Source organism: Stenella coeruleoalba (genome assembly GCF_951394435.1).
Source record: "Stenella coeruleoalba genome assembly, chromosome: 6".
Taxonomy (NCBI): Eukaryota; Metazoa; Chordata; class Mammalia; order Artiodactyla; family Delphinidae; genus Stenella; species Stenella coeruleoalba.
The window spans coordinates 68,896,257-68,922,285 of NC_137151.1; the positions used below are offsets into that span (position 1 = coordinate 68,896,257).

General features: G+C 42.9%; 1 protein-coding gene across 5 annotated transcripts in view; it reads left to right on the forward strand.

Annotated features, from left to right (window-relative positions):
• The window catches only part of MAP3K20 (mitogen-activated protein kinase kinase kinase 20), a 174,476-nt gene that overhangs the window by 126,096 nt on the left and 22,351 nt on the right, over positions 1-26,029 (forward strand). For 4 of the 5 annotated variants that reach the window (XM_079923828.1, XM_079923825.1, XM_079923826.1 and 1 more), the window contains exon 12: positions 259-5,634. In XM_079923828.1, coding sequence (XP_079779954.1) covers positions 259-642 — 384 coding nt within the window. In that variant the 3' untranslated portion in view covers positions 643-5,634. Of the gene's footprint in view, positions 1-258; positions 5,635-8,376; positions 8,422-10,223; positions 10,255-10,351; positions 10,492-14,504; positions 14,568-15,540; positions 15,634-26,029 lie in introns of those variants that run through there. The other variant, XM_079923829.1, reaches the window with a different exon arrangement.

Consider the following 26,029-nt stretch of genomic DNA (forward strand, 5'->3'; position numbering starts at 1 on the left):
CTTCCTATTGGAAATTCGGCTTGCTGTGGTGCTTTGCAAACCTTTGGTTGTGATTTACTCTGTCATTTATAAATTATGGTAAACACGCTGGAGCCAAACCTGCCATTAAATAAATTCTCAAATAATCCCTTACATTCATTTATTTCACTAATCATTTACCTTCTGTGCAACACCCACTAATTTTGTGGTATCTGTTTCCTTGATATAAATTGGTCCTAATTTCTCTTTTTACTTCTGTCCTTTCTTCCCTCATGATAGCTTCTCTTGCCTCTTGCTGCAAGAATGTCTGAGGAGTCTTACTTTGAATCTAAGACAGAGGAGTCAAACAGTGCAGAGATGTCATGTCAGATCACAGCAACAAGTAACGGGGAGGGCCATGGCATGAACCAAAGTCTGCAGGCCATGATGCTGATGGGCTTTGGGGATATCTTCTCAATGAACAAAGCAGGAGCTGTGATGCATTCTGGGATGCAGATAAACATGCAAGCCAAGCAGAATTCTTCCAAAACTACATCTAAGAGAAGGGGGAAGAAGGTCAACATGGCCCTGGGGTTCAGTGATTTTGACTTGTCAGAAGGTGATGATGATGGTGATGATGACGGTGATGAGGAAGATAATGACATGGATAACAATAGTGAATGAAAGCAGAGAGCAAAGTATTAAAATTGAAAATGTCCGGGAAAACAAAAGAAACTTGTTATCTCAGTCTGTACAAAAACCAGTAAGGAGGTAGAAAACCAAGCACTGCATTTTTAGGCCAATCACATTTATATGACAGTCATTTCTTTACGATTTTACTTTTGATTTGTCTTTGCTTACAGAAAAGGGGGGAGGGGATTAAGCCAAAAAGGTCTATTCAATGAATCAGCAAATGTGGTGCCTGATTATAGAAACTTGTGATTCTATATGTAATATAGCATTTTTTAACGAATGACATTCTGGCTTTTTAAAAATGAATACATTATAGTTTGATTTGATTTGATTTATTCAGTTGCTTTAAAAAACTTACATTTTCAACAAGCACTCTTAACTCCTAATTCTTCTTTGACACTTGATTTTCTTGTAACATACTAGGTTTTTTTTCCCCTTATGGTCAGAAATAATTGATAGTGACTAAAAAATCTAACAATAAAAAAATTGAAACGAAAGGAAGTTCTAACAAATACTTCTCCAGAAATACCTAAGTGCTGAGGGTTTTTAATACTTAATAGCACAACTTCTGAAAGTAAAACGCAAGAGATGTTTTCAGTAGTACGTTTGCAGGAGAAATACTCTAACTTGAAACCAAACAGCAGTGTTGTGGCACTTTCACACCAGTGCTCGCCCCAGAAGCTTCTTAACAGCACACTGTCATCTAAGGCTTAGCTTATACTTTATACAAAGAGAAAGAGAGAGTAAGGGATCACACTTCCAGGCAGCGTGAGCGTTAATACGGGGGCAGGAGTGTATGCGTGTGTGTTTGTTTTCCAGAGGGGCATGAGAATCCTGGATTCTAAATACATGTAGAGATATTTTAAAGACAGAACTAAATATTATAAAAAGAATAGCAAAGATAAGCTGTCCTTACTTAGGCAAAAGTGCAGAATGAAGGGTCCTTTTTATAGCAGATCTAGCCTTCCAGATTTCTTTTTTTTAACCCTGACTCAGCCATGCTGGTGTTAAAGAGAAGTAAATGTAGGTGCTGCTCTGAAAACCTAGCTAGCCAGAGAGATATTCTCAGAATGTTATCGCAGAATTGTCAAAGCTTGTTTAAACTATAAAATATTAAAAAACTACAAAACATTTGTAGTTAATGTACATACAGAAAGGCAAAAGAACAAAGAAAGATTTTTTTTCAGTCTAAATTTGAAAGCAGTGCCGTTCATTTGACTATTAAACCAAAGTACTTTGGGTGGTTCTTTTTATGGAAGATTTTTTTTTTTTAATTTTATTTTTGGCTGCATTGGGTCTTCGTTGCTGTGCGCGGGCTTTCTCTAGTTGTGGCAAGCGGGGGCTACTCTTCGTTGCGGTGTGCAGGCTTCTCATTGCAGTGGCTTCTCTCATTGTGAAGCACGGGCTCTAGGCACACGGGTTTCAGTAGCTGTGGCACGCGGGCTCAGTAGTTGTGGCACATGGGCTTAGTTGCTCTGCGGCATGTGGGATCTTCCCAGACCAGGACTCGAACCTGTGTCCCCTGCATTAGCAGGTGGATTCTTAACCACTGCGCCACCAGGGAAGCCCATAGAAGATTTAAGAAAGGATATCATCATAGATATTGTCTAATATTATTTCCAAGTATATTTGATCATAAAAAGCCTCCTGGAATTTGAAGCATGACATGCTTCCAATCCCCATTAAGGGTGGAAAATACCACAAAATGATCAGTACTCTGTGCCAGCTTTATTTAGAGAAAAATTACTAATAAAATGTTCTGGGTGTGAAATGTAGAGACCAGTCTGTATAGAATAGTGATAAATAGAAGGATCTGGAGTCAGATCGTGATTCAAAATCGCTGTGCAATCTTGGGCAAATTATTTAACTTGTACGTCTGCTCACCTTTAACTTGAGAATGGTAATAGTACTTACCTAAAGGATTGTTGTGAGGATTAAATAAGATGATACATGTAAAGCATTTAACACAGTACCAGGCCAATGGTAAGTGGTCAGTTAATGTTAGCTACTGTTAACTATGCCAGTGAAAAGACACTGAAAAATAAGTGGTTTCTGTAACCTGGAAAACGAAACTATCAATTTCAAGTGATATTTGTTGAGTAGGATGAGATGAAAGTTAAAGTGAATAGCTTTCAGGAAAGATAGAGAACATCTTTGGAACGTAAGCTGCACGAGCCGATCTACTCTGTCGCCCTTTGAAGACCATGCACATGGCAAGGTTTAGCTAGTCTGAGGTGTTTGCAGGCCTCGCTACCACCCACAGACCAGGCAAACACAGAAAGAAGAGGTAAACATTTCCCCTAGAAGATGGGTTCCCCACATACCCAATCTGATACACTTCCTATGTCTATGCAAATATAGACACAGATACACACACACCACAGTATATTGCTGGTGACAAACAGGTGCAAACATAAATAGGCATCCTGTCTGCACTCAGACATGGAGGAGGCCTCTTTGATTCAAGACGAGCCACTCAAGCAGAAGATCTTGGAGTGGAGCAGAGGGGATGGTTTTCAGCTCTTGACTTCCCAGCATGCCCTGGGGCTCTGTGCCATGTAACCTGAAGGAGAGCCAGAGACCAGGTAGTTCACAGCTTGTTGTTGCACATCTTCCCAGGCCAAGGTAAAGTCACCCATCCCACCAGAATTCATTGAGCCCCTCCTTTGCGCCCGGTACCGTTCTAGGGAACAGCTAGATGAAAATCTGCACTTGCGGAGCTTACAGGCCAGCAAGCGGAGATGGCCAACAAACAGAACAAATGCGTCATGTAGTAAACATTTGATAAGTGCACGCTGGGAAACGAAGCAGGGAAGGATGAGGCCCATAGCGGAGTGTTGTGGACTTTAAAGTGTGGTCAGGAAAGGCCTTACCCATAATGGAATCTCTGTGGGCTGATTTTGGGATCTGTGCACCTTATGTAAGAGTGTAAACCTTAAAAAATAAAAGAGTGTAAACCTTGTCTCTCATTTGAGAATAACCGGAAATAAATTTAGAACGTATGAAATGAATGGGATGGACATTTTTTAAAATTTACATTAAATAAAAATGTATAATAATAATTAGATCTATTAGGATTATACATAAGGTTTTGGTGCATTAATAAAAGCAGCCAAATAAGGCCAAAAGAGAAAGGTAACAACCCAGACCTAGGTTTACCATCATTCAGGTAATATTTCTCTAATCTCTCGACTGCTGCCATTTTCCTCACAGAAATTCCAGAGATGGTCATAGCTCAATACTCTGCCATCAGGAAACTGCAGAGATTTTGGACACAGCAGAATTGATAACCTCAGTGATACGCTTGCAGTGTTCTAACCTAAAATTGGGCTATAGGTAATTACTATAGGGCACTGGCTATTTTACTTTCTGTTCCAAATCAGTGTCTTTCTAGGGTTTTGAACATCCCTGAAATCTGCATCATATAAACAGAATCTTAAAGTGGTTTCCCTTGATCTATGAAGATGATTTAGAAGACTTTAGACTCTATTATTAGCCTTATTAAATTTAAAAAGAAATATTTATCAGCCATAGGCAGAATTTCTAATGAAGATGTTAATTATACAGCTTTTAATTCACTTTTCAGATCAGTTTTGTTGTTGTTGTTTTTGTGTTGTAACGTCTTTTTTGGAGTATAATTGCTCTACAATGGTGTGTTAGTTTCTGCTGTATAACAAAGTGAATCACTATACATATACATATATCCCCATATCCCCTCCCTCTTGCGTCTCCCTCCCTCCCACCCTTCCTATCCCACCCCTCTAGGTGGACACAAAGCACCGAGCTGATCTCCCTGTGCTATGCAGCTGCTTCCCACTAGCTATCTATTTTACATTTGGTAGTGTATATATGTCCATGCCACTCTCTCACTTTGTTCCAGCTTACCCTTCCCCCTCCCTGTGTCCTCAAGTCCGTTCTCTACGCCTGCGTCTTTATTCCTGTCCTGCCCCCAGGTTCTTCAGAACCTTTTCTTTTAGATTCCATATATATGTGTTAGCATATGGTATTTGTTTTTCTCTTTCTGACTTACTTCACTCTGTATGACACACTCTAGGTCCATCCACCTCACTACAAATAACTCAATTTCGTTTCTTTTTATTAGCCAGTGATTTTTAATATGCAGTAGATTTGTTAGACTTTACCACCAGCTGGGGAATTCAAACTTGATCCCCATGAAAATCAAGGAATTGGGGTGGGGGGGGAAGGTTTGGGAGAGATCTAAAACGATTTCTCATGGCACTACGATGTACACAACTTTGCTTTTCAGAGGTTTCATTGGAGTGGTAAGAATTTCATGAAAGATAATTTTAAAACTTACTCTGAGTTAAATCTTGATCCTTTTTTTTGATACACTAGACTTGTTGCTGCGTTTTGAAACTAGCAGTCTACTGTACCGCATACATCATAGAGCATAATTTTTCTATAATCAGGTACCTTTTGCTGCTTTGGGGTAAGACTGTTTTCCTGTTTAGATGTTAAGCATTTCCAGAGAGAAGAATCTGTTCTGTTCTTTTGATTGTAACATAGCCTGATAGCTGTAGATGCAGCCTCCCTGATGAGAAATGAGCGTCTACCAGGCCATCTGGAGGACTAGCTATGTTTCCTCAGACTCCAGCTTAGTTTGCACTCTATTACCTGTGAGGAGCTTTCTGGCATGTGATTATTTACTTCAGAGCTAGAGTTTCAGGCACGTACATTAACTATTTTATATTGTGTGCAGAATAATAGACCTTTTAATGTCAGATACAATACACTGCACATATTGCTTTTGCACTGTTTTAAAATTTTTGTACTAAATGATAGAAAATATTTATATTCTTTGAGTGTGAGCTTTGAATAGATGGCATTATCACCTTATTGGTTTTTTTTTTTAACAAAACGTTTTTCTCAATTATTCTATCGCAATGTTATTCTGAGCAAGTCCTATGCCAAAATCGTGTATCATGTTTGTATGGAAGATTAAATTTTATTCTTGTGTGGTAAGACTACTCAGTTATTGACTTCATTGTTGGAATTCGATATTCCAACACAAAGTCCACAATGTATTCAGAAATCCAAGTTGGTGTCATACATTTCATTTTGATGTGAACTTTTCTTTGCTTTCCTTTGTTTTAAGACTCCATTTTGCAATAAACGTTTTGACAGTAAATCCCTTTGTTATGTGTTATTGTGTATATCAGAGCTTTGTTAGATTGGATTCCCAACAACCTTTGAAGGAATCATTATCACGCGCATGACCGTGAGTGTGAGCTTCTCTCCTGAAATCAACTGGAGTGTAAATAATGAATTTGTAAAGCGATGGGGCAGTCACAAGGTGGATTTTTTTTTTTTTAATCCCCAAAGAGAGACAGAAAAGCTTAGAACTCACCCTATAGCAGATACACTGATAATGTTAACAAGGTCCAGCAGACATAGAGGAAATAGGAAGCCACTCTGTGGCTGGAGATATTAACTCTTCTCCCCTGTTCTGCCAAATTCAAACCGTCTTGAAGCATGCCTGGCTCCAGCCTTCCTCTCACTAATCTTTGCCAGCAGCATGCAAGAATCCTGCCGGAGCAAGTCTCACACTGAATCCAGCGCCTTTCCCTTCGCGTCATCTTGGTGAGCCACCCTCAGAGCACAAGTCAACTCTTCTCCTCTCCTTCGGACATGAAAACCAAAGATGTTGGCTTTGATTAGTTGTTTCCTTTACAACCTTTATGCAAGAAATACTTATCAGTTTTGTTCAGCACAACATTTGGGAATTATATACAAATCAAAACATTCCATACACCCTCACTTCTTCTAAAAGCCAGCCTTGATGCAGCCCTAAACGGCTCTGTAAAGTAAAGCAGTCTGTTGTTTCTTAAACTAATCAAACAAGTTCCTTATTTCACATTTGAGTCTGTGATGGGAAAAGCAAATGACGCTTCTGCAGCTGTATCCAGCTGCCCCGTGAAGAAATAAAACTTGTCATGTATTTTCTTTGATCAAGTTCAGTTTTAGATCCTGTTTCTCAAGTCACTTTCGTTTCTGCATTATTAAAGCAGGTGAGTGCATGTGACTACAAACACCAGGTATTTCAGAGGAGGGAAGGGGCAGTCCTGTGGGAATCGGAGCACATGAGGGTAGCGGAGTACATATAGAGTGGTAGCGATTTACACCCTTGCAACTTATCTGTACGTCTCAAACTCTATGCATTCAGATCTATTGTAACTAGTGGGTTTTTTTAAATAAATCTGCCTGGCCCCCTAGAGTTGGCTGCAGTTCCCCTTGATCCTTGGACATGCGCACACTGTATCTGGAGCTCCCGTTGAACAAACGTGCCGTGCCCGTCCTTCCTTCCTGTCCCGCCTCCACCACTGCCAGTGTCTTGCCTTGTTGCTTCTCACCAGGAGTCACCTCTCTTCTAGCCCTGCTGTGCCGGCTCAAGCCACTATGCCTTCCATCCCCCATGGTAGTCTATGAAACCCTCCCTTTTCCGTGGTATAGCCATAGACATTGAACTCTATACCAGAGAATTTAGCATCATAGTAAATGCACCCTTCAGTTTTACTCATTCAACAAACTGTTCAACAAAAATTTACCAGGTGTTGTGTGCCAGGCACTCTGATGGGCACTGAGGAAACTAAAGGTGGCCTTGAACTCCTCCCAAGGTATAGTCCATACCTACTTTACCCCCCCTTAAATTAAAAGCTCCTTGAAGGCAGAGGCATGCCTTTCCTAGCAAGGTTTTGAGCATGTGAATTTAAAATACCTGCAGATTAGAAGGATTAACTCACCCACCCTCTGATGTTTACACTAATGGTAAAAGTAACCAAATCCAACTTCTTTTTTTTTCAACTCGCACAAAAAATACTATTTGTAACACGTGTTGAAAGACACTTTGCCATGTTGCCTCATGAGCAATCCAACCATGTTGGCAAGTTAAGCTGGTTAAAACTAATGGCTATAGCAAACTAATTCAAGTCACAAGACACAGATTTTCTTCCCGTTACGTAGGTATTTATTTAGTCTGTGGCCATGGAGCATATATTGAAGCGAGTAGTCCTTTGGCTCTGAAAATGGGCAGGCAGGAGTCCTCTTGCAAAGTTGTCATTCATGTTTGTATACTTGCCAGGGAGGGAGGTTAGTTTAGTTTAGTTTTAGTTAGAGCAACTCTGCAACCTGGGTTCCTTAGGACGGCTCCAATTTTACGTGTCCTTCTAATATTTTGTTTTAAAAATATAGTGCAACTGAGACATTTAAACACTTAGAAATTCCCCTCTAAAAATAAGCATGTAAAACATCTGGTTACCAAGTGGTTGCTTTGGAATTTTCATTAATGATCAAACGATCTTCGTGTTGACTGAGAATTCCGAAGACGGCTCTGGTATCTGACAAACGTCAGAAATTCCTTGACTGCCAAGGCCTTCTCATGGGAGGTAAAACTACTCTCAGTGTGCCAAGTACAAAGAGTGGAAAATCCCAAGATGTGCAGAGTCCCATTGTCACGGCTCACCAAGCACAATGAATTGTTACTGAGAGGTGGTTTGGCTTCTGTGGGCAACATCTCTGGAACCCTGAGAAATTCCTTAATGGTTGGGAAAACTGGTTTCCATTCAATGCCACCTGCAGGAGGAACCAAGCCAGAGCTGCTTGGTTTTAGCTGCCCAGAGCTAAAATACTGAAAAGTGTGGGGTTAAACCAAAAAGACAGTGATAATATTCCTTCTTTTTTTCCATTTCATTCATATTTCCCATGCAGCTGCTGCCTTCCTTTGAGATTGGTGCGTGGACAGAAGAGGACGTGGTAAGCAGCTTCTTTTAATGCCTCGTTTAACCTGGGCAGGTAGTTCATAAATTTGTCCACAAGTTAAAAATACAGGGAGAGGGGTTTGGGCCTTAGGAAAGTGTTAAGTAGGAGAAGTTGACAAATTCCATGTCTTTCTATTTTTAATGCAGTAATGATTTAAAATAAGGCCTCGAGCAAAGCAAGTATCTCTTCAAATCTTACAAGAGGATTCCACCTCCCTATTTGCTCTGAAAGGTATACCAGGATACAGTAATGAATACCAGTTAAAGGGGGGATCCAGGATACTAAATGAACATACTTGGAAAAAAATTGATCTTAAGTTTTCCCAAAAGACCAGGGATGGACTTGAACCATGGTGGGGAAAGAACTGGTAGAGGCAGTGCCTTAGCCCTGTTCATTTTACTGTCTTTACTCTGACCTTCCCAAGAAGGAATAGACCCGAGCTCCCAGACATTCTCTGAAGCGGGAGCCGGAGAAGCCCCATGTTTGGGGGAGGATGTGAACAGACTAGTTAAGTCCAAAGGAAATCCCACACCCTACAGTCTGGGTAGAGACCCTGAGGAACAATCCTGCTTAGCCTGTTATATCTCTGTATCTGTTTCCTTAAGTGAAAAACAGGTCCGAGAATTCTTGGTCAGAGACCTCAGGGGTTTTTGCCTGTCCAGGCCCATTTTATAAGTTCAAAGTTTCATTAAATGAAAAAGGAAAAAATAAAAGTTTGTATGCCAGCCTCAGCAGGCCCACACCCCAGGAAATAGACTAGGTACCCCAAAGTCAAACTCATTATTAGAAACTCTTGGGAAGGTCTCTGGAAGGTTTACCAGACTCAACTGGTTTCTGGGCCAGGGCACATCCTCCCAAGCCCTTGGTCTTCTGGTGAAGTAATCCTGCTTTCAGATAAGCTCATCTCTGTGGCTTCTGCAGGGGAAGTACGCTAGCACCAGTTACCTCTATTTCCCATTCCCTGAGTCCTGGTGATTCTAACTTTCCTGCCAGCCCTGCTTAACAAGGACAGAGGACTTAGGCTCGCCTCTTCACAGGCCTCCATAGCACCCCTTTATCCCCAGCTGCAAAGTTGGCCCTTCTCATCTGAGAAGAAATGTTTTAAAAGGCACTGAGCTCTAAAAGCTATTTTTAGTCTTTGCTCTGAGGTTGAGTGGTTTTCAAACCATTTAAATAAAATTCCAGGGTCAAGGGCTCCCTAGAGAATGGGTGGGCCTGGGTGTGGCCCCCCATTCTGTCTCCCTTCACCTGGATAGTGTGAGAGGCTACGGTAAACACACGCCAAGGGAAATTCAAGGACTGAGGTTGCTGGGTCCAACCTCATTCTGTGTAGGAAGCTCCACATTTGAACTTGTCTCGGGCCACAAAGCTACTTCATGACCAGGCCTAGAACAGAGGACGTATTTTATCCATCTTTCTGTCCACTGCCGTGTGGTCCCTCTCACTCAGACAATTCCTGGGTAAACCAGTGCCCTTCAACAACCCAGGGGACCACTGGCACATGAATGGAAAAAGCATTATAAGTAAGAATCTTCTTGAAAGGATTTTTAAATATCTTTCAAATAAGGAGGAAAACCAATGGTCCTTCAAGGGTCCAAGACCCCCAAAGGGAGGATGTCTCCAATTTGAAACCTTGAAGTTTTAAAACAGTAAAGAGAAAGTCTTCTGTTTTCCCTTTGTGGTTTAGCAAGAATTAAAGGTATTTTAATCCATTGAAAAACTATGTGTTTTACGGTTAAGTCTGGCCACTGACCATGAATGAATCTTCAAAACCATGTATGTCCTCTCTTCCACAGTATTTTTGGGTTCAGCAGCTCGTCAGAAAAGGCAAGTGGAAAAGCTTACCTTCTTAATTCATGGAGTTAACTTTGCTTGGGATGTGATTGAGTCTAATTTTATTCTGTCTTCTAATCACTCCCTTCAGGTGACACTTCAGAGGAGATGAGCCTATATGCGAACTTGTTTAAGGAAAACAACATTACAGGAAAGCGACTGCTTCTTCTCGAGGAAGAAGACTTGAAAGACATGGGCATCGTCTCCAAGGGGCATATCATCCATTTAAAGGTACCTCAGAAAGGGAGAACATTCAGTCAGCAAACCTTTCTTGAGCTCCTACTGTGGAGTAGGTCGTGTGTCACGTTAGAGGCTGAGCTGGTGGTCACAGTGTGGAAATACTTCATACCAGCTGATCGTTAGCTGCTGCCCCCATGGGACCCCTACTCCCTCTTCATAATCCCAGAACAGAGGGTTAATACCTGGTCCAGCAGAAGTCACCTGGATACACCTGCATAGAACCCCCGTGCCCTCAGGAAGTCTCTAGTCTAGTGGAGAAGACAGTCATTAATCATGCAAAAATGGTAACATGGCAGTTGTAAGAAGTACCACAAAGGAGAGCTGAGGTTGGGCCGAGGGGAGGCTTCTGTGCAGAAGTTATGGAGTTGAGAGCTGAAGGGCCAGGAGGTGTAAGTGGGTGAAGGGTGTGGGGAGGAGGTGTTTGGGCGGCAGGGCTCTGCCTGTGGAGGGGCCTCAGTGTGGGAAGAAGCGTCGTGCGGCACTAAAGCCGTGTGCGCCTGCAGAGCTGCCAGCCCACCCGGCAATAGCAGGAGGCAACTTGCTTTGAGGCCAGAGAGGCCAGATATCCATTAGGGACCCCTAACGATGCCAGAACGTGTCCACAGACTGAGTGAAGTCTGCAATCTTCCAAATTTTACCCAGAACAGACACCACCTTATGTGTACTCTTATCCCTCATTTTCTCAGGAAATCCTAACATTTCCCCCCAGAACTTCAGTCTTGAAAGCTTTCCTTTCTTTTTTTCTTAATAAATCTATTTATTTATTTATTTATTTGGCTGTGTTGGGTCTTGGTTGCTGTGCGCAGGCTTTCTCTAGTTGCGGCCAGCGGCGGCTACTCTTCCTTGAGGTGCACGGGCTTCTCATTGCAGTGGCTTCTCTTGTTGTGGATCACGGGCTCTAGGCACACGGGCTTCAGTAGTTGTGGCACATGGGCTCAGTTGTTGTGGCACACGGGCTTAGTTGCTCTGCGGCATGTGGGATCTTCCCAGACCAGGGCTCGAACCCATCTCCCTTGCATTGGGAAGCAGATTCTTAACCACTGCACCACCAGGGAAGTCCCTTAAACACTTTCAAAGCTAAACCTCTGTTTTTGTTGTTGTTACTTTTTTTGTAGTTTAGCAACCAGTTCTGTTTTTTTGTTTCTTTGTTTTGTTTTGCTTTTTAGTTACTCAAACCAAATAACACTTGCTGGCATCTGTGTGCACCTTGTTATTATTCAGAGGTCTGTTTCAAGAGAGATCTTACAATGAAATCGAGTTTACGCCCCAAACCTCCTCAACCCCAGTGTGGGTAGATGGAAGGGTGGACACAGGTTAGAAAGAAGAGAAATAGAATAAAGAAGGAAATGTAGGGACTTCGCTGGTGGGTCCAGTGGGTAAGATTCCGCGCTCCCCATGCAGGGGGCCCGGGTTCGATCCCTGGTCGGGGAACTAGACCCCGCATGCATGCCACCAACTATGAGTCCACAGGCCGCAACTAAGACCCCACATGGCGAAAATAAATAGATAAATAAAATAAATATTTTTTTTAAAGGGAAGGAAATGTAGAAAAAGCAACTTCTTATCCAAATCCACAGCTTGACAAAGGCTCTACCAACTTGCCAACAACTTTCCCCTTTGCCTCAGTTGGAGCTACTGATACCAGGCTTTTTCAGGGAAATCCTCCCTGAGGTCCAAGGAGAACACATCCACTTCTGTCCTATGGGCCCTGAAGCCACATAAGGAACATCCTTACAGCCCCTCAGCACCCTTCAGATGATGGCTTAGCCTTAACCTACCACCTGCTCCCTCTCACAAGATGGGCAGGAAACCTCATGCATAAACATACATCTTAAATGATGGTAAATAATTTAATCTCTACCTCCAGCTGTGGGCAAATCCGTCCTGAAAAGCAACGCTGGCTTAGATGGGCTACAGTAGGAAAAATTCTTCTCTCTGGTACAGAGAAGTTTCAGGGTTCAAAGAGAGAGATTTGATCAATCTTGTCCCATTTAGCAGATGCCAAAAAGATGCTCCCAACTCCCCTTCCCCTCTCCTGCCTTTGAAATAGGACTCGTTCCTTAAGGAACAGTCAGGAGGAAAAGGGGTGGCGAGTTGTGACAGCTCCTCAACAGCCTCTGTGATTTAAATATTCCCAGACCCAGCCTAGGACAGTCTAAGTGCCCCTCTGTGCTGGTTGGTATCGTTAGAGCAAGCGATGTCCAAACTTACGGATTATGGTTCAGCAAATCCAGTGGATGCCTACTGATCACAGTCCTGGGCCTGTGAAGAAACAAAGAATCCTGCCCTTAAGGAATTTACGTCCCAGAAAAGAGAGAAAACATGTATATACAACTTCTCTTAATTCAGAGTCTTGGCATTTGGGAGCGGAGTGTCTGTCCTGAGCTCCAAAGGAGGGGCGTAGCCAGCATCTGCGGGGACCGCAGACTCCCTCCTGGAAGAGTCTGTGTGTGCACAGAAAGACAGTCAGTCCCTGGGGGGGTGGGTCTCAAAAGTCAGGCGTGCGGGCCCTACACCTCTGCCAAAGCCAGGACCCTATTACAGTGGCCGCCCCAGGGGTGGGCAGGGGTGGGGGGCTTGGCCCCCAGGTGACACTCTCTTAAACTCAGCTGGGTCCTGGGTACTTCTGACAAGTAGGCTTACATGAGAGGGAAAGAGTGAGGGGAAAGGGTCATGGAAACAGACCTTTCCATGGGAGGTCTGGGAGCATCCTGCATATACTCTCGGGGCAACGAGGATAAAGAATCCTTCAAGCTGGGCCATTCGGGATGGGACGCTGCAAGGGGACCCACAGACTGGAAGAGCCCGCCTGGTCCTTGTGACAGTGCTTCCCACGCGCACACACACACCCATCCAGAGGGTGAGAAAGTGCCCTCCATTCTCTGCGGTCTCACTGAGGAAGGCAGGGCATTGTTGTACACCTTCTCAACGAGTGAGTCTCTCAGCCTACAGATGGTCGATTATACAACTGCAAAGTGGACGGTCTGTCCACCTGCCCTTTGCTACTTGGTTGTTCCTTTCAGCCTGTCTTGGCGTCCTCCTCACCCGAGCCTGGAAGCCCTCTGTGGAGGAGCCTTGAAGAAGGAATAGAGCCTAACATCCAATAAGTGCTCATTATTGCATGATGTGTCAACAGCTTTCATTTCACTTGTTTTGTTTTGTTTTGTTTTGTTTTGTTTTTGCGGTACGCGAGCCTCTCACTGTTGTGGCCTCTCCCATTGCGGCGTGCAGGCTCCGGACGCGCAGGCTCTGCAGCCATGGCTCATGGGCCCAGCCGCTCCGCGGCATGTGGGATCTTCCCGGACCGGGGCACGAACCCGTGTCCCCTGCATCGGCAGGCGGACTCTCAACCACTGCGCCACCAGGGAAGCCCTCATTTCACTTTTTTAAAAATGCATCTAATTTTTCTTACATCGGTACTTTTTTACTCTCTATGTGATATGCTCAGTTCACAGAAAAGCTGGATTATACCTGATGAGTATAAACAAGAATCATAATTTAAATTGTCCTCCTTTCCTTTGAGAGTCCTTTGTCCTCCACTGGGGGAGGGAGCTTTGGACACAAACCCACAGAAAAGCCCTTTCAATGCAGTAAACCCTTTAGTGAGATTTCAGCTCTAATGAGAGCCTCTGGTGATATATTCATGTTCTTTGTTGTTTTTCCCACAATTACTCAGGGTGACAACTGCATTCTGTACAGTAGAATATTAACTTATCACTACTATACTCTACCGGTATTTGAAGAACGGTTTTATTTATTTTTTCCTCTGAGATTAAACATCTTTAAAATATCTTCCTGTTCCATTAAATAATTATAAACTACCTATAATACTTTGAACAACCAGGTTTATTCTCAATAGATGTTGGATATTAACATCCCCAAGGTATTTTGCGAACTACGTAAATAAAGAATGCCTTTATATGTGCACAATAATTTTAATCCTTTCTTGGCATTGTCGGATCATTAATAAAGTCATGTGGGTTTCTTGTGTTTTTTTTTTACAGTCAGCCATTGAGAAGTTAACCCACGATTACCTAAACTTGTTTCACTTCCCACCACTCATTAAGGTAAGGAAGGTTTTTCTTACTGAGAATATGCTACTTTTATTGACATATGTACCAGCCACATCCACACCTAAATTTGCCAATGTCGGAAACCGTTGTTTGAAGTGAAATTTAATCATATCTGTCCAACAAAAGGCCCTTTGAGTGAAGCTGAGGATGTGCATAAACGGAACAACCTTGTTCCCTGCAAGTTGAAATATTAACAATACAGTCATGATAAGAACAACACATGTCACCTCAGTGGCTAGAGGATATAAGTGCTAACATTGTAGGTGAGGACCTCTGGCCTCCCACCTGGCTCGGGAGACCTTTGTCCGACATGGAAGCCGCTGAAGGAATTCACACGCTAAGCTCTGGATTGCCACTTGCATTGAGAGGTAGAAGTTTTACTGTTTGAATAACATATTAGTATATTTAACATACTATTTTGAATATAGTCTAAAGGTATACAGCATAGTTTGTTATAAAATTAGTAGATACTTGCAAACAATATACAGAACTCTTCTCATTCACCAACAGCTCTGGTTTTCCATCTCTAAGCCCACGAAGATTCATTTGTTCCTCTCCTTGGCCCTCTATCCACAGATGCTCTAGGAACTGCATAATTCTTCTTTGGGATTAGGGTGTAAATATCTTGAGTGTTGTGAAACTCTCAAGGTGAAGTCTCTGTGCATCTCCAGGGACGAAGTGCATTTCTGGGGTAGAATTGCACAATGCAAGATGCATTGTGAAAAATGTAAGATGGTGTCATTCAGTTTGCAGTGCATGAGACAAATCATTGGGCAAAGTTCTCAAAGGCTTAATATGTCATTCCTCTTGCTTTTAGTAATTGGAATTTGTAGTGTATTCCAAAATAACCAAAAATTAAGCAATAGATTAGAATGGAAAAACTAGTGCTGGGAAATCGTCTCCTTTACATGAGAAGTAAAAGTAAAAACACTATGTAGTATAAACAGTGCTTAGTTTTCTGTTTCAGGACTCAGTAGGTGAACCTGAAGAAAATGAGGAAAAAATAGTGAACCTTGAACTTGTTTTTGGTTTTCACTTGAAACCAGGGACTGGCCTACAGGTAAATCATATTTTAAATCCTTTGGATCAATTTCAGTCTAATTTACTCTTTTTCTCTCCTGGAACTGTGTGGTTTTATATACCCCCTACCAGCTGGTAACATGATTCTGAGTAAATTTATAGACTTTATAAAATAGAATTTAATTGAAAGGCTGCCAGCTGCCTCTGTAAGCCAATCTAGGAATCGTTCTCATTCAGCTGAAGAGCCCTGTGTGAGGCCACCCAAACCCTCAAGGAAACGCACTGCAAACCATGGTGGGCAGTGGGCAGTGTCAAGGTCGGGGGCACGGACACTAGAGTAACTGTTTATGCTTCTTGGCGTCACAGCTTCCTGATTCCAGTTTCTTTGTTTTTTAAGGGGAATCACTTTTATAATATCGAGAGTAGAACAACAGCAAGAATGGAACTGTAGGCAAGATGGAAACCTAGATTATCAACGCTAAATGGGGTGGCAGGACATTTGACCAAATCTCATTCAGTCAGGCTGCTGCTTTATGTTATGTTTAGAGTCTGGGCTAATTACGTGGGCTATAGGTGTCATATGAATTGGAATCATAATAGGTTTTTGTTACTTTGGATTACTATGAATAGCCAGTAATAGTGATCACGTCTATTAATTGACCACTCGTGTTCCAGGCATACAGGACTCAGATGTAGGTGCTGTTTTCCCCCATTTTACAAATAAGGAGACTACGGCTCTGAAAGGCCAATTAACTTGTCCAAGGGTTACATGGCTAGCAAGTAGCAGAAGACGGATCTGGCGCAGGCCTCTCTGACCCCAGAACCAAACTCTTAACTACTGCACTATTGGTACCTTTCCTTTGATGCTGCAAAGAGACCTTGTAAAAACAACTCCTCACAACATGAGCCCGTTGCTCTGGGAGAGCTGGTGGGGCTCAGCTGGCCCACTGGCCCTCACTAATTAAACCATGCTTACCCCAGGTCATTCCTGGAACCAGCACTTGGGAATGATTGGAAATTGTTGCAAGGGGTTAGTTTTACCAGGGGCTTCAAAAGATGCTCTTTCTTGGGCTTCCCTGGTGGCGCAGTGGTTAAGAATCCGCCTGCCAATGCAGGGGACACGGGTTCGAGCCCTGGTCCGGGAAGATCCCACATGCTGCGGAGCATCTAAGCCCGTGCACCACAACTACTGAGCCTGTGCTGTAGAGCCCGCGTGCCACAGCTACTGAAGCCCGTGTGCCTAAAGCCCGTGCTCCGCAACGAGAGAAGCCATCGCAATGAGAAGCCCGTGCACTGCAACGAAGAGTAGCCTCCGCTCACCGCAACTAGAGAAAGCCCATGTGCACAGCAGCAAAAGACCCAACACAGGCAAGATAAATAAATATATAAATAATAAAATAAATAAATTTATTTTAAAAAAAAAAGATGCTCTTTGTAGACACTGGACAGAGTGTTTTACCTGCACCACTGCAGGTATATTGGTGCTCTTGCTGAATGGAAATCTTAACCTCCCTTGTTTGGGCCACAGAACTTGGTTGAGTGAAAGCTGTTCTGACTCTAGGTGTCTGGTATAGGAACACTTTTCTTTTCCCTCTGTGAACGGGTCACTGTCTATTCATGCCTGTTGTTAGAAGCAGCTACCAGAAAGGGGGGCAGGAGAGTAAGTTCCTCTCCAACAATAAGCAAGGGCCCTTCCAATCCTGAGATTCTGTAGCTGTGGGCACCCCAGGTCCATCTGATGGTAAATAAACAGCACATTTTCATTTGCCTTCTTTGGGATGCTCAACTCTATGGTACTTTATTTATGAGTGCTCTGTGTTTAAAGTTTTGTTTTTGTTTTTGTTTTTGTTTTTGTGGTACGCGGGCCTCTCACTGTTGCGGCCTCTCCCGTTGCGGAGCACAGGTTCCAGACGCGCAGGCTCAGCGGCCATGGCTCACGGGCCCAGCCGCTCCGCAGCATGTGGGATTCTCCCAGACCGGGGCATGACCCCGTGTCCCCTGCATTGGCAGGCGGATTCTCAACCACTGCGCCACCAGGGAAGTCCCAGTGTGTTTAAACATTTTTATGGCTTGGATGGGGTAAAAGAAGAGGGAATAATTTTCCTGAAAAGGACTTGTCAAGAGTAATCTCAACCAAGAAAATTATTTTCAATTAACAAAGAAATGACTTGTTAATGTGGAAAACTGAATATATACATAGTTAGTAAAAATCAGAAGCTATAAATGATATTGGAGACCAAATATAGTGGTCTGGTTTTGACCATGATGGTATAGACTTCTTGAGTCATTGGTTATCCACAAGGCCTAAAGTCACTGCAACTTTCGATTGTCTGCTGATCCTTGGTCACCCATGCAGAGTAATAATTTCATCCATTCACTCAGCAGAAATTTACTGAGGACATACTGTGTGTCTGGCTCAATGCTAGATGCTCAGAACGCAAAGTAAAAAAGTATAGTACAGCCTTGCAAGGAACCCACAGTTTATGGGAAGAAGTAGACAAGATCAGTGAATGGTTTTCATACAGAACGATGCATTTTTTACAACATCATGCACATCATTCAATGAAAGCACAGTGGATGAGCACTGAAGTGATGTAGAAAGGGGTCAGAAGAGGATCTTGACGTCTTCTTGGTAGAGGTGATACTTGAACTAAAATTTGAAAACCATCAGGAGTTATTAGGTAGGGAGAAGACATTGAAGGCAAAAGGAACAGCATGTGCAAAAGCTCAGAAGCCAGGAAAACACAGGCAGCTCTTCTTTGGACTGATTTCTATAGGACCTCACAACTCAACTCAAGCATCGCTCCCTCTGGGGCGACTTTAACATGGAGCAGGTGGAATAGTGTGGGGAGAGTTCAGGCCAGAATGGTGGCTGGAGACCAGAAAAAGAACTGTTTTATGTGCTGAGCTAAGGCGTTTGAAGAGTTTTAAGCAGGGAGTAGAGAGGATTCTATTTGCGTTTAAAAAAGATCTCTCAAAAGCACAGAGAAGGATGATTTGGAAAGGGCTCGGGATAGAGTGATAAAGTCCTGTGTGGGGCAGTGCAGACAACCAGGTGAAAAGGAACAAGGAGCTGAGGCTATGCAGTGCCATGGAAGTGCCCTGTGTCCAGGGACACTGAGACGGAACTGATCAGACTGAACTGATCAGACTGTGTCACTAGCTGGAGTTGGGGTGATAGAGAGGAGCCAGGACGGCACCCAGTTTCTAAGGTGAGCAGCTGGATAGATGACATTATAATGCAATAGATCAAAAGTGAAATATAGGGCTTCCCTGGTGGCGCAGCGGTTGAGAGTCCGCCTGCTGATGCAGGGGACACGGGTTCGTGCCCCGGTCCGGGAAGATCCCACATGCCGCGGAGCGGCTGGGCCCGTGAGCCATGGCCACTGGGCCTGCGCGTCCGGAGCCTGTGCTCTGCAACGGGAGAGGCCACAGCAGTGAGAGGCCCGCGTACCGCAAAAAAAAATAAAATAAAATAAAGAGAGAGTGAAATATACAATGCGGATGTAACACCAAGGTGCTAAAAGAATAAAGAAGTGACGGGAATGGGTGAGGTTAATCAGGAAAAGCTTTTTTTCCTTTCTTTTAAATTTTTAAAAAGTTTTTGGCCACACCGCGCGGCTCGCAGGATCTTAGTTCCCCAACCAGGGATTGAACCTGGGCCCTCAGCACTGAAAGTGCAGAGTCCTGACCACCAGGGAATTCCCAGGAAAAGCTTTTTTTGGAAGGGATGAGTTTAGAATATGAGCTCGAAGAGGCTCATGGTCGTTTGCAAATAATTTTCTGAATATAATGTTTTAAAACTTATGCTTAGAGAGTCCTTCTTTCTGAAGAGCTCAAGTTATTTCATCATGTCATCTCAGTTATCCCCCTTGGCATTTCTGTGAGATACATAAGGCACATGGTATTGTCATCCTTGATTAGAGAAAGCGTGTTACCAGCCTAGGGCAAGAGGACGGAGCTGAGACCAGAAATTACACCTTCATCATCACCTGTATATTAAACATGTGCTAAGCCCTAATACCTGGCGCAAGATATTTAAGCCATCTGGAAACTTCCACAAAATAATCCTAGAGTAAATTATTGTCCAGGTCTAAACTACCCAATTATGTCAGACTATAACCTAACATTTTGAAATATCTTCTCACAAATGTGCTTTAAATTGAAGTTTAAATTCCCCACATGAAAACCTTGTTACCTTGACCCTTCAAGGTAGAACCCAAGAAAAAAGGTCATCCTCAAAATCCCAATTAACTGAGTTCCCATAAGCCCATCTTCACAGAAAAGATGAAGCCTTTCCCCCGTCTCCATGACTAGAATAAGTTACACGAGAACACTGGGGTTTTGGAAGTTCTCTCCAAACCTGAGTTTGTGTATCAGGGAGATTCGCTTGACCATTTCACCTTTTCTTTTACAATTAAAATGAAAGATATATTCTGACGGCAGCCATTGGGAATAATGTATAACAGTGACTTTATCATGAAAATAGTAGCTGTGTTTTCCCATTGCCTCTGAAAAGGACCACCAGTTAGCTACCACTTAAAATTGGTTTGTTGTTTCAGTACCTGGCCTACTAAGAGGAAACAATGGAAATGTGACCTTATCCACAAATATACAAATATATGTAGAAAATAAAGCCTTTCCTTGTAAGAAAGACCTGTGGACCTTTATGGTCAAAGAATTCAGATTAAATTCTTTTTTTAGCCTCATTTTACAACTAGATGGATTATGGCATATAAGTGAGGGTGATTCACCAGACCAAGGAAAGCCTTTCGCGTCTGGGAGCCTGTGCCTGTTCCAGTAGCCCAGAGCACCTGCGTGACCCCCTGCCCATGAACTTAGTCTCTGCTGCCGCCCCCAACCCCTCGGGATGACGAGGCCCTCACCAGACACCAGCACCATATGGAATTCAAGAATTCATCCACAAATGAAACAAACATCCTTTTTCCTTTCCTTTTTTGAGACAACCTGGCAGGGGAAATAATTGGACAAAAGGGTTCCCTGAAAATTTAAATTAATAAGAAGTTGAGAATGAGTTTTACCCATTTACCTGACCCATTTCTAAAGAGTCAAGTTAATTCTTAATTTGAATAACAATGTACATTGAGGCAGCCTCCAAGTTGACAGTGGTATTGGCAGAAATTGGGTCTTTCTCAGCTCAAGTTTCCTGGGCGAAGGGCTTGAAATGCTTATGGTAATTATTATTATTTCATACCTCAGCCAGACATCGTGGCAAGTGCTTTGCAAACATTTTTCTGGTGTAATTGTTACAATCCACCCTCATAGGGAGCAGTATCCCTGCAGGCCCAGGAGGAAACTGAGGAGGAGAGAGGAAAAGTTCCTCCCCCAGAGTTCCTACCTGGTTAGGGGCAGGTCCAGCCCAGGGGCTCAACCCTGGTGTCATACTCCTTCTTTTTGAAAAGTATCGTCATCCCCCAAAATAGGTGTATTGGTAATAAAAAGGCAAACACCTTTTTTGGTCAGTTAATACTAAACCACCACTATTTTTGTCTCATGTGGAAAGTGCCTTGCATTTTGTAATCTAAGGCCTTTGACTTGCTACAGAAGGAAAGCGGCTTCCGGAATCTCAGGCAGCTTCATGCGCTCCCCAGGGTGGCGACCACCCTTTTTTATTGAAATATTCAGCTGCATAGAGTTTATTATTATATCTCTTATAAGCTCACCAGTCAGGAACATTGATTCTCAAATTGCCAAGGAATAAACTATCAACTCACCCAGGAGTTTTCTCACTGAGTTCCTTTTGAGACTTTGTGTCATAAAAATTCAAAAGCAGAGTTAGGAGGGAACTCTCCGAGGAGCCGTTCATTCCTTGTGTGTGCTGGACAGTCACAGACTTTTCTCTCATGTCCTTAGTCCCTTTTCTCCCCAGTGAGGCAAGGAAACCTGATTGAAGCTGGGCTCCCTTGGGTCTAAGTGGATCACCAGCTGTAGAGAAGAGATGAGCTTAGGGGAGAAGCCTGGGAAACGACACCCTGGCTCCAGTGGACCCTTAACTAGAGACTGGCTTCCAGACTCCAGCCACCTCCCTCCAGATGACCATCTCTTCTGATTTCCTTCCGAGAGGCATTTTGAAGGGGCAAGCGAACCAGGTAGAGAAAATAAGAGGGACATTTGGAAGGGGTGGAAGCAGCACTAACTGGCCCCATCGGAATAGAAGGCTTCTCCGTCCCCCTCGCCTCCCTCCTTACGTCCGTCACTGTTGGCACCTGGCCCCCTTCTCCCACTCCCCACCCGAAGAAATTCAGTCAATAGTTCTGCTTCTCCAGTTGTTTAGCTATAGGTTACAAATGCTGCTTTTCACAAATACTTCCCACTTACTATGGTGCTTTCACGTCTCTATTAGATTGCTTATAAAATGTGGCATTTAATAAACTTAATTGAATCTCCAGGCCCTTCCTCAAAGCACTATAAATATTAAAAACTGCCAAATAGGGCTTTTTTTTCCTATTGTGGAGTTTTTATAAATGGATAGATAAACATGAATAAAATAACAGGGCACAAAGGATTTTGTAAGGAAGTAAAAAGTCAACACCTTTTGTACATTTCGGAAGAACTAAAAGGCAGTGCTTTGCCTTACTTTTTTTTTTTTTTAATTTATTTATATTTGGCTGTGTTGGGTCTTCGTTTCTGTGCGAGGGCTTTCTCCACTTGCGGCGAGTGGGGGCCCCTCTTCATTGCAGTGCGCGGGCCTCTCACTGTTGTGGCGTCTCCCATTGCGGAGCACAGGCTGCAGACGCGCAAGCTCAGGAGTTGTGGCTCACGGGCTTAGTTGCTCCGTGGCATGTGGGATCTTCCCAGACCAGGGCTCAAACCCGTGCCCCCTGCATTGGCAGGCAGACTCCCAACGACTGCGCCACCAGGGAAGCCCCTGCTTTGCCTTACTTTGATATGTCTTGCGTTTATGAAAAATTCAGTGTAGGGAAGTTTATTTCCCATGACCAGCTATTTTTGGGGGGAAAGATACATGTACACACACATGTGTTTGTGTGCCTCAGTATATAAGCTTGCAGTGGTAGGGTTCTGTAAGAAATACAAATTTTAATTGACAGCAAAGGAGCAAATGCAGTTCAGAATTTGACTACATGACTTGCTGCTGATTTCCAATTCGCGTTGCCGATGGGCTTCGTCAAACAGGTCAGGCAGCCTCCTATAGAACTAAAACAAAACTGGGAGAGGCGTCCAGTACATCCTTGCTGATGGGTTGATAGTCATGTGTAGAAATGGCCTGCCAGAAAATGTCTAATAACTGGGGAAACAGCCCTGACTTGTAGTGTTTGCAGCTTTCCATGTCGTCAATACTCCTACCGTGGCCAATTTCAAATTGCCAATGTGACATCACTGAACTTGAAGTTGGGAAGAGATGAAAGCAATCAGCTCATGAGGGCTGGCTCCAGCACAGATTGGATCACTCTTAGTCTTCTTAATCAAGATTATGAATTCCTTTCAAAATCATGAGTAGCAAGGAAGTATACCTGATGAAACATAGGTTTAAATAAATTGCAAACACATTATTGCTGGTTTCCAGCTATATTAAAATGCATAGTTAGCTCAGAGAGTGTTCCAGGCTCCCAATGAACCCACTGTTGGCTTAGATCCCCTTGGGTGGCTATTGGCTCATACAGCTACACTGACCACAGTGTATGAATCACAAGTTAGGATTTGAGTTTGTAGGAAGTAAGAATATAATTATACAAACAGAGAAACAGAACTTAAATTTGTGACTGCCTTTTAAAACGGTTGTAACAGCCATCATTGGCAACTTTATGATGACAGGTGCAGTTGTTGATAATAACAGAGATCTTTGCTTTTAGAAACAGGTTTTGAAAAGTCTCTGGGAATCACTGTAAGTTCTGCAGAGAGAAGGCCTTGATAACTCACAGTGACTTGTGTATTCTGAACCAAAAATTAGTTCTTGGAAATAATCAACTGTAAAAGAACAGATTACTTGGAATGAAATTAAAAGCACTATGTTAGGGCTTCCCTGGTGGCGCAGTAGTTGAGAGTCCGCCTGCCGATGCAGGGCACGCAGGTTCGTGCCCCGGTCTGGGAAGATCCCACATGCCACGGAGCGGCTGGGCCCGTGAGCCATGGCCGCTGGGCCTGCGTGTCCGGAGCCTGTGCTCCGCAACGGGAGAGGCTGCAGCAGTGAAAGGCCCACGTACCACAAAAAAAAAAAAAAAGCACTATGTTAGGAAGCAAAGATGTGTGACAACCACATCAACATTAGGATTTGGATTGAGAATAAACAATGCCTGCTAACTAGGACAGTTTAGGGTTTTTTTCCCCAAAAAACTCTATTTCTAGAAAAAAGAAACAAAAATTGTATTTCTTAGAGTCATTTCTGGAGACATGGGAGGTAGGAGAATCTAATAGGTAGAAGAGCTGTTTTTGTATTTTGAAGGTCCTGGGTGAAAGTTTATTTGCAGCCCATTTCCCAGCATTAAAAACATTTAAGCAGTAATTAGGTAAGCGAGACCACTTTCTATTTTGGTTAAGAAACCCAGTCTGAGATAGAATAGATTCTTATTTATTCAAAAATCAAGAGGAAGACCTACTATTCTTTTTCTCCAAGATGAATACCTTGTACCTCCCAATTTCAAATACAGTTTAAAAATGAAGAAAGAAAGAAGCCCTTTCCAAACATGTCAACTAACATCTGAACCATTTCAGGTAGTCAAGTGTGTGATGCATCGTATGAAAGTGTATCTCACTTGATTTGTTTCACTTTATTTTAACATCATCCCTAAAGTCCTTTTTTCAAGCATAACTCAAATAACAACTCCCCAGAAGGCAACAGAACAACCTTATCTCCACTGGTGTCTGGTTGGCACCAGTCTGCCCTGACCTTAGACACAAGCCATTGTTAAGGGTATAACGCATTTACATATTTTGCAATAAAACATGAGTTATTTGCATTACTGTGTCAAGTTTTATTTGATTCTTTCACCTAAAAATGACTCATTTTCCTTTCTTGTATTTTAAAAACCAACTACTCTAAGCTTGTTTGAGAATAATCAAAAATTGCCCATTTAGCTAGAAGTCATTTTCTTTTCAAAAGGCAAATGTTATTTAATCTTTCAGCTGTTCATTGTGCCATCATAAATACTTTCTTTTCAGCACAGTTGTGGGGACTGAAATGAGCCCACTAATTGCCTCCCATTTCGACTGACATGTGGTGGTTTAGTGGAAAGAGAACACAGCAGGGAGAAGGAAATAGGAGGCTGAGAAAATGAGAGCTAATTATTTTCACTGCCTCATGTCAGGCTCTGTGTCAGCCTTGTTTTTACAAACTGGAAGGTTTAGCACTAAATAAAACAAACTGGCGTCATGTTTTTATATACTGGCAGTGTCATGGAAGCAGCTGCACATCTCAAAGACAATATAATGCCTGCGTTCACATGGACACCATCTGACAGACACTGTGAGCCACGGCTAATGAGGACATCACAGTGGTGCCAAGTGAAAGGTGCTGAATTATGTATGATTCTTCATCAGTACAGCAATAGTCCTGTACATCATTATGAGACATTGTTTTGCTGGAGAGATTAAAACATTCTTAGTTCCAGACCCTGCAACCTATATGCGCTGAAAGAGGTTATTAATGGAATTTTTAGGGAGAGTTTCTTGTGGATTTCTTTTGGGTTGAAAAACAAATCTCGTGGGACAAAGCCGTGATGGGTCACGACACCGTATAGATAAAGAAGAGAAACAAATTAACCATACTTGCATTATCTTCCTTTTAAAGGCAGCATAATAAAATAGAGTGTACCAGGGTTATACATAATGATAAATAACCCAGGTGCTATCTCGGGATGTTCCACTCTCCTGCCTTTAAAACAGCAGGTTTCAGCAGCTGAGCGAGATAATAGCAACGCGTGTAAAGGAGCCTTCGGAGGCCTAAATCATCAACATCTTACTACTTTTAATACCAGCATGACCAACATTTCTATCGTATTTTTATTTCATCTTGTATGACTTCTTACATTTCAAAATAGTCAGTCGCCTGCTATGAGACTGTTTCCCTTTTCCCCCCCCTCTTGAATCTTAAAAAGTTTATTCTGACCTCTGTATTTTAGATTTTAAAATGTTTCCCCAGTACAGGCCATTTTTTTTTTAAGGTGGAAGGGCCTCTTTGCTAGAATCCTGGGCATTCTCTGGTGATCTTACTTTTTCTCTGGTCATGGGGAACGGGTAGGGTGGTGATGGGGATTTTAAAAACCAGTGTCCCCTCCATTAGGCTGGGCATGCCCAGTGTAGCTAAGTTAACTTGCTGCAAATCTCTACACTTTCTGACCCTCAGTCTGCTCATCTGTAACGTGGGGGCAGTGCTATCTATAACAGGGTAAGCCTGTGGGAATTAAGTAAGAATCTCGAAAACATTATGCCTAGTGAAAAGAGCCAGACATGTACACATG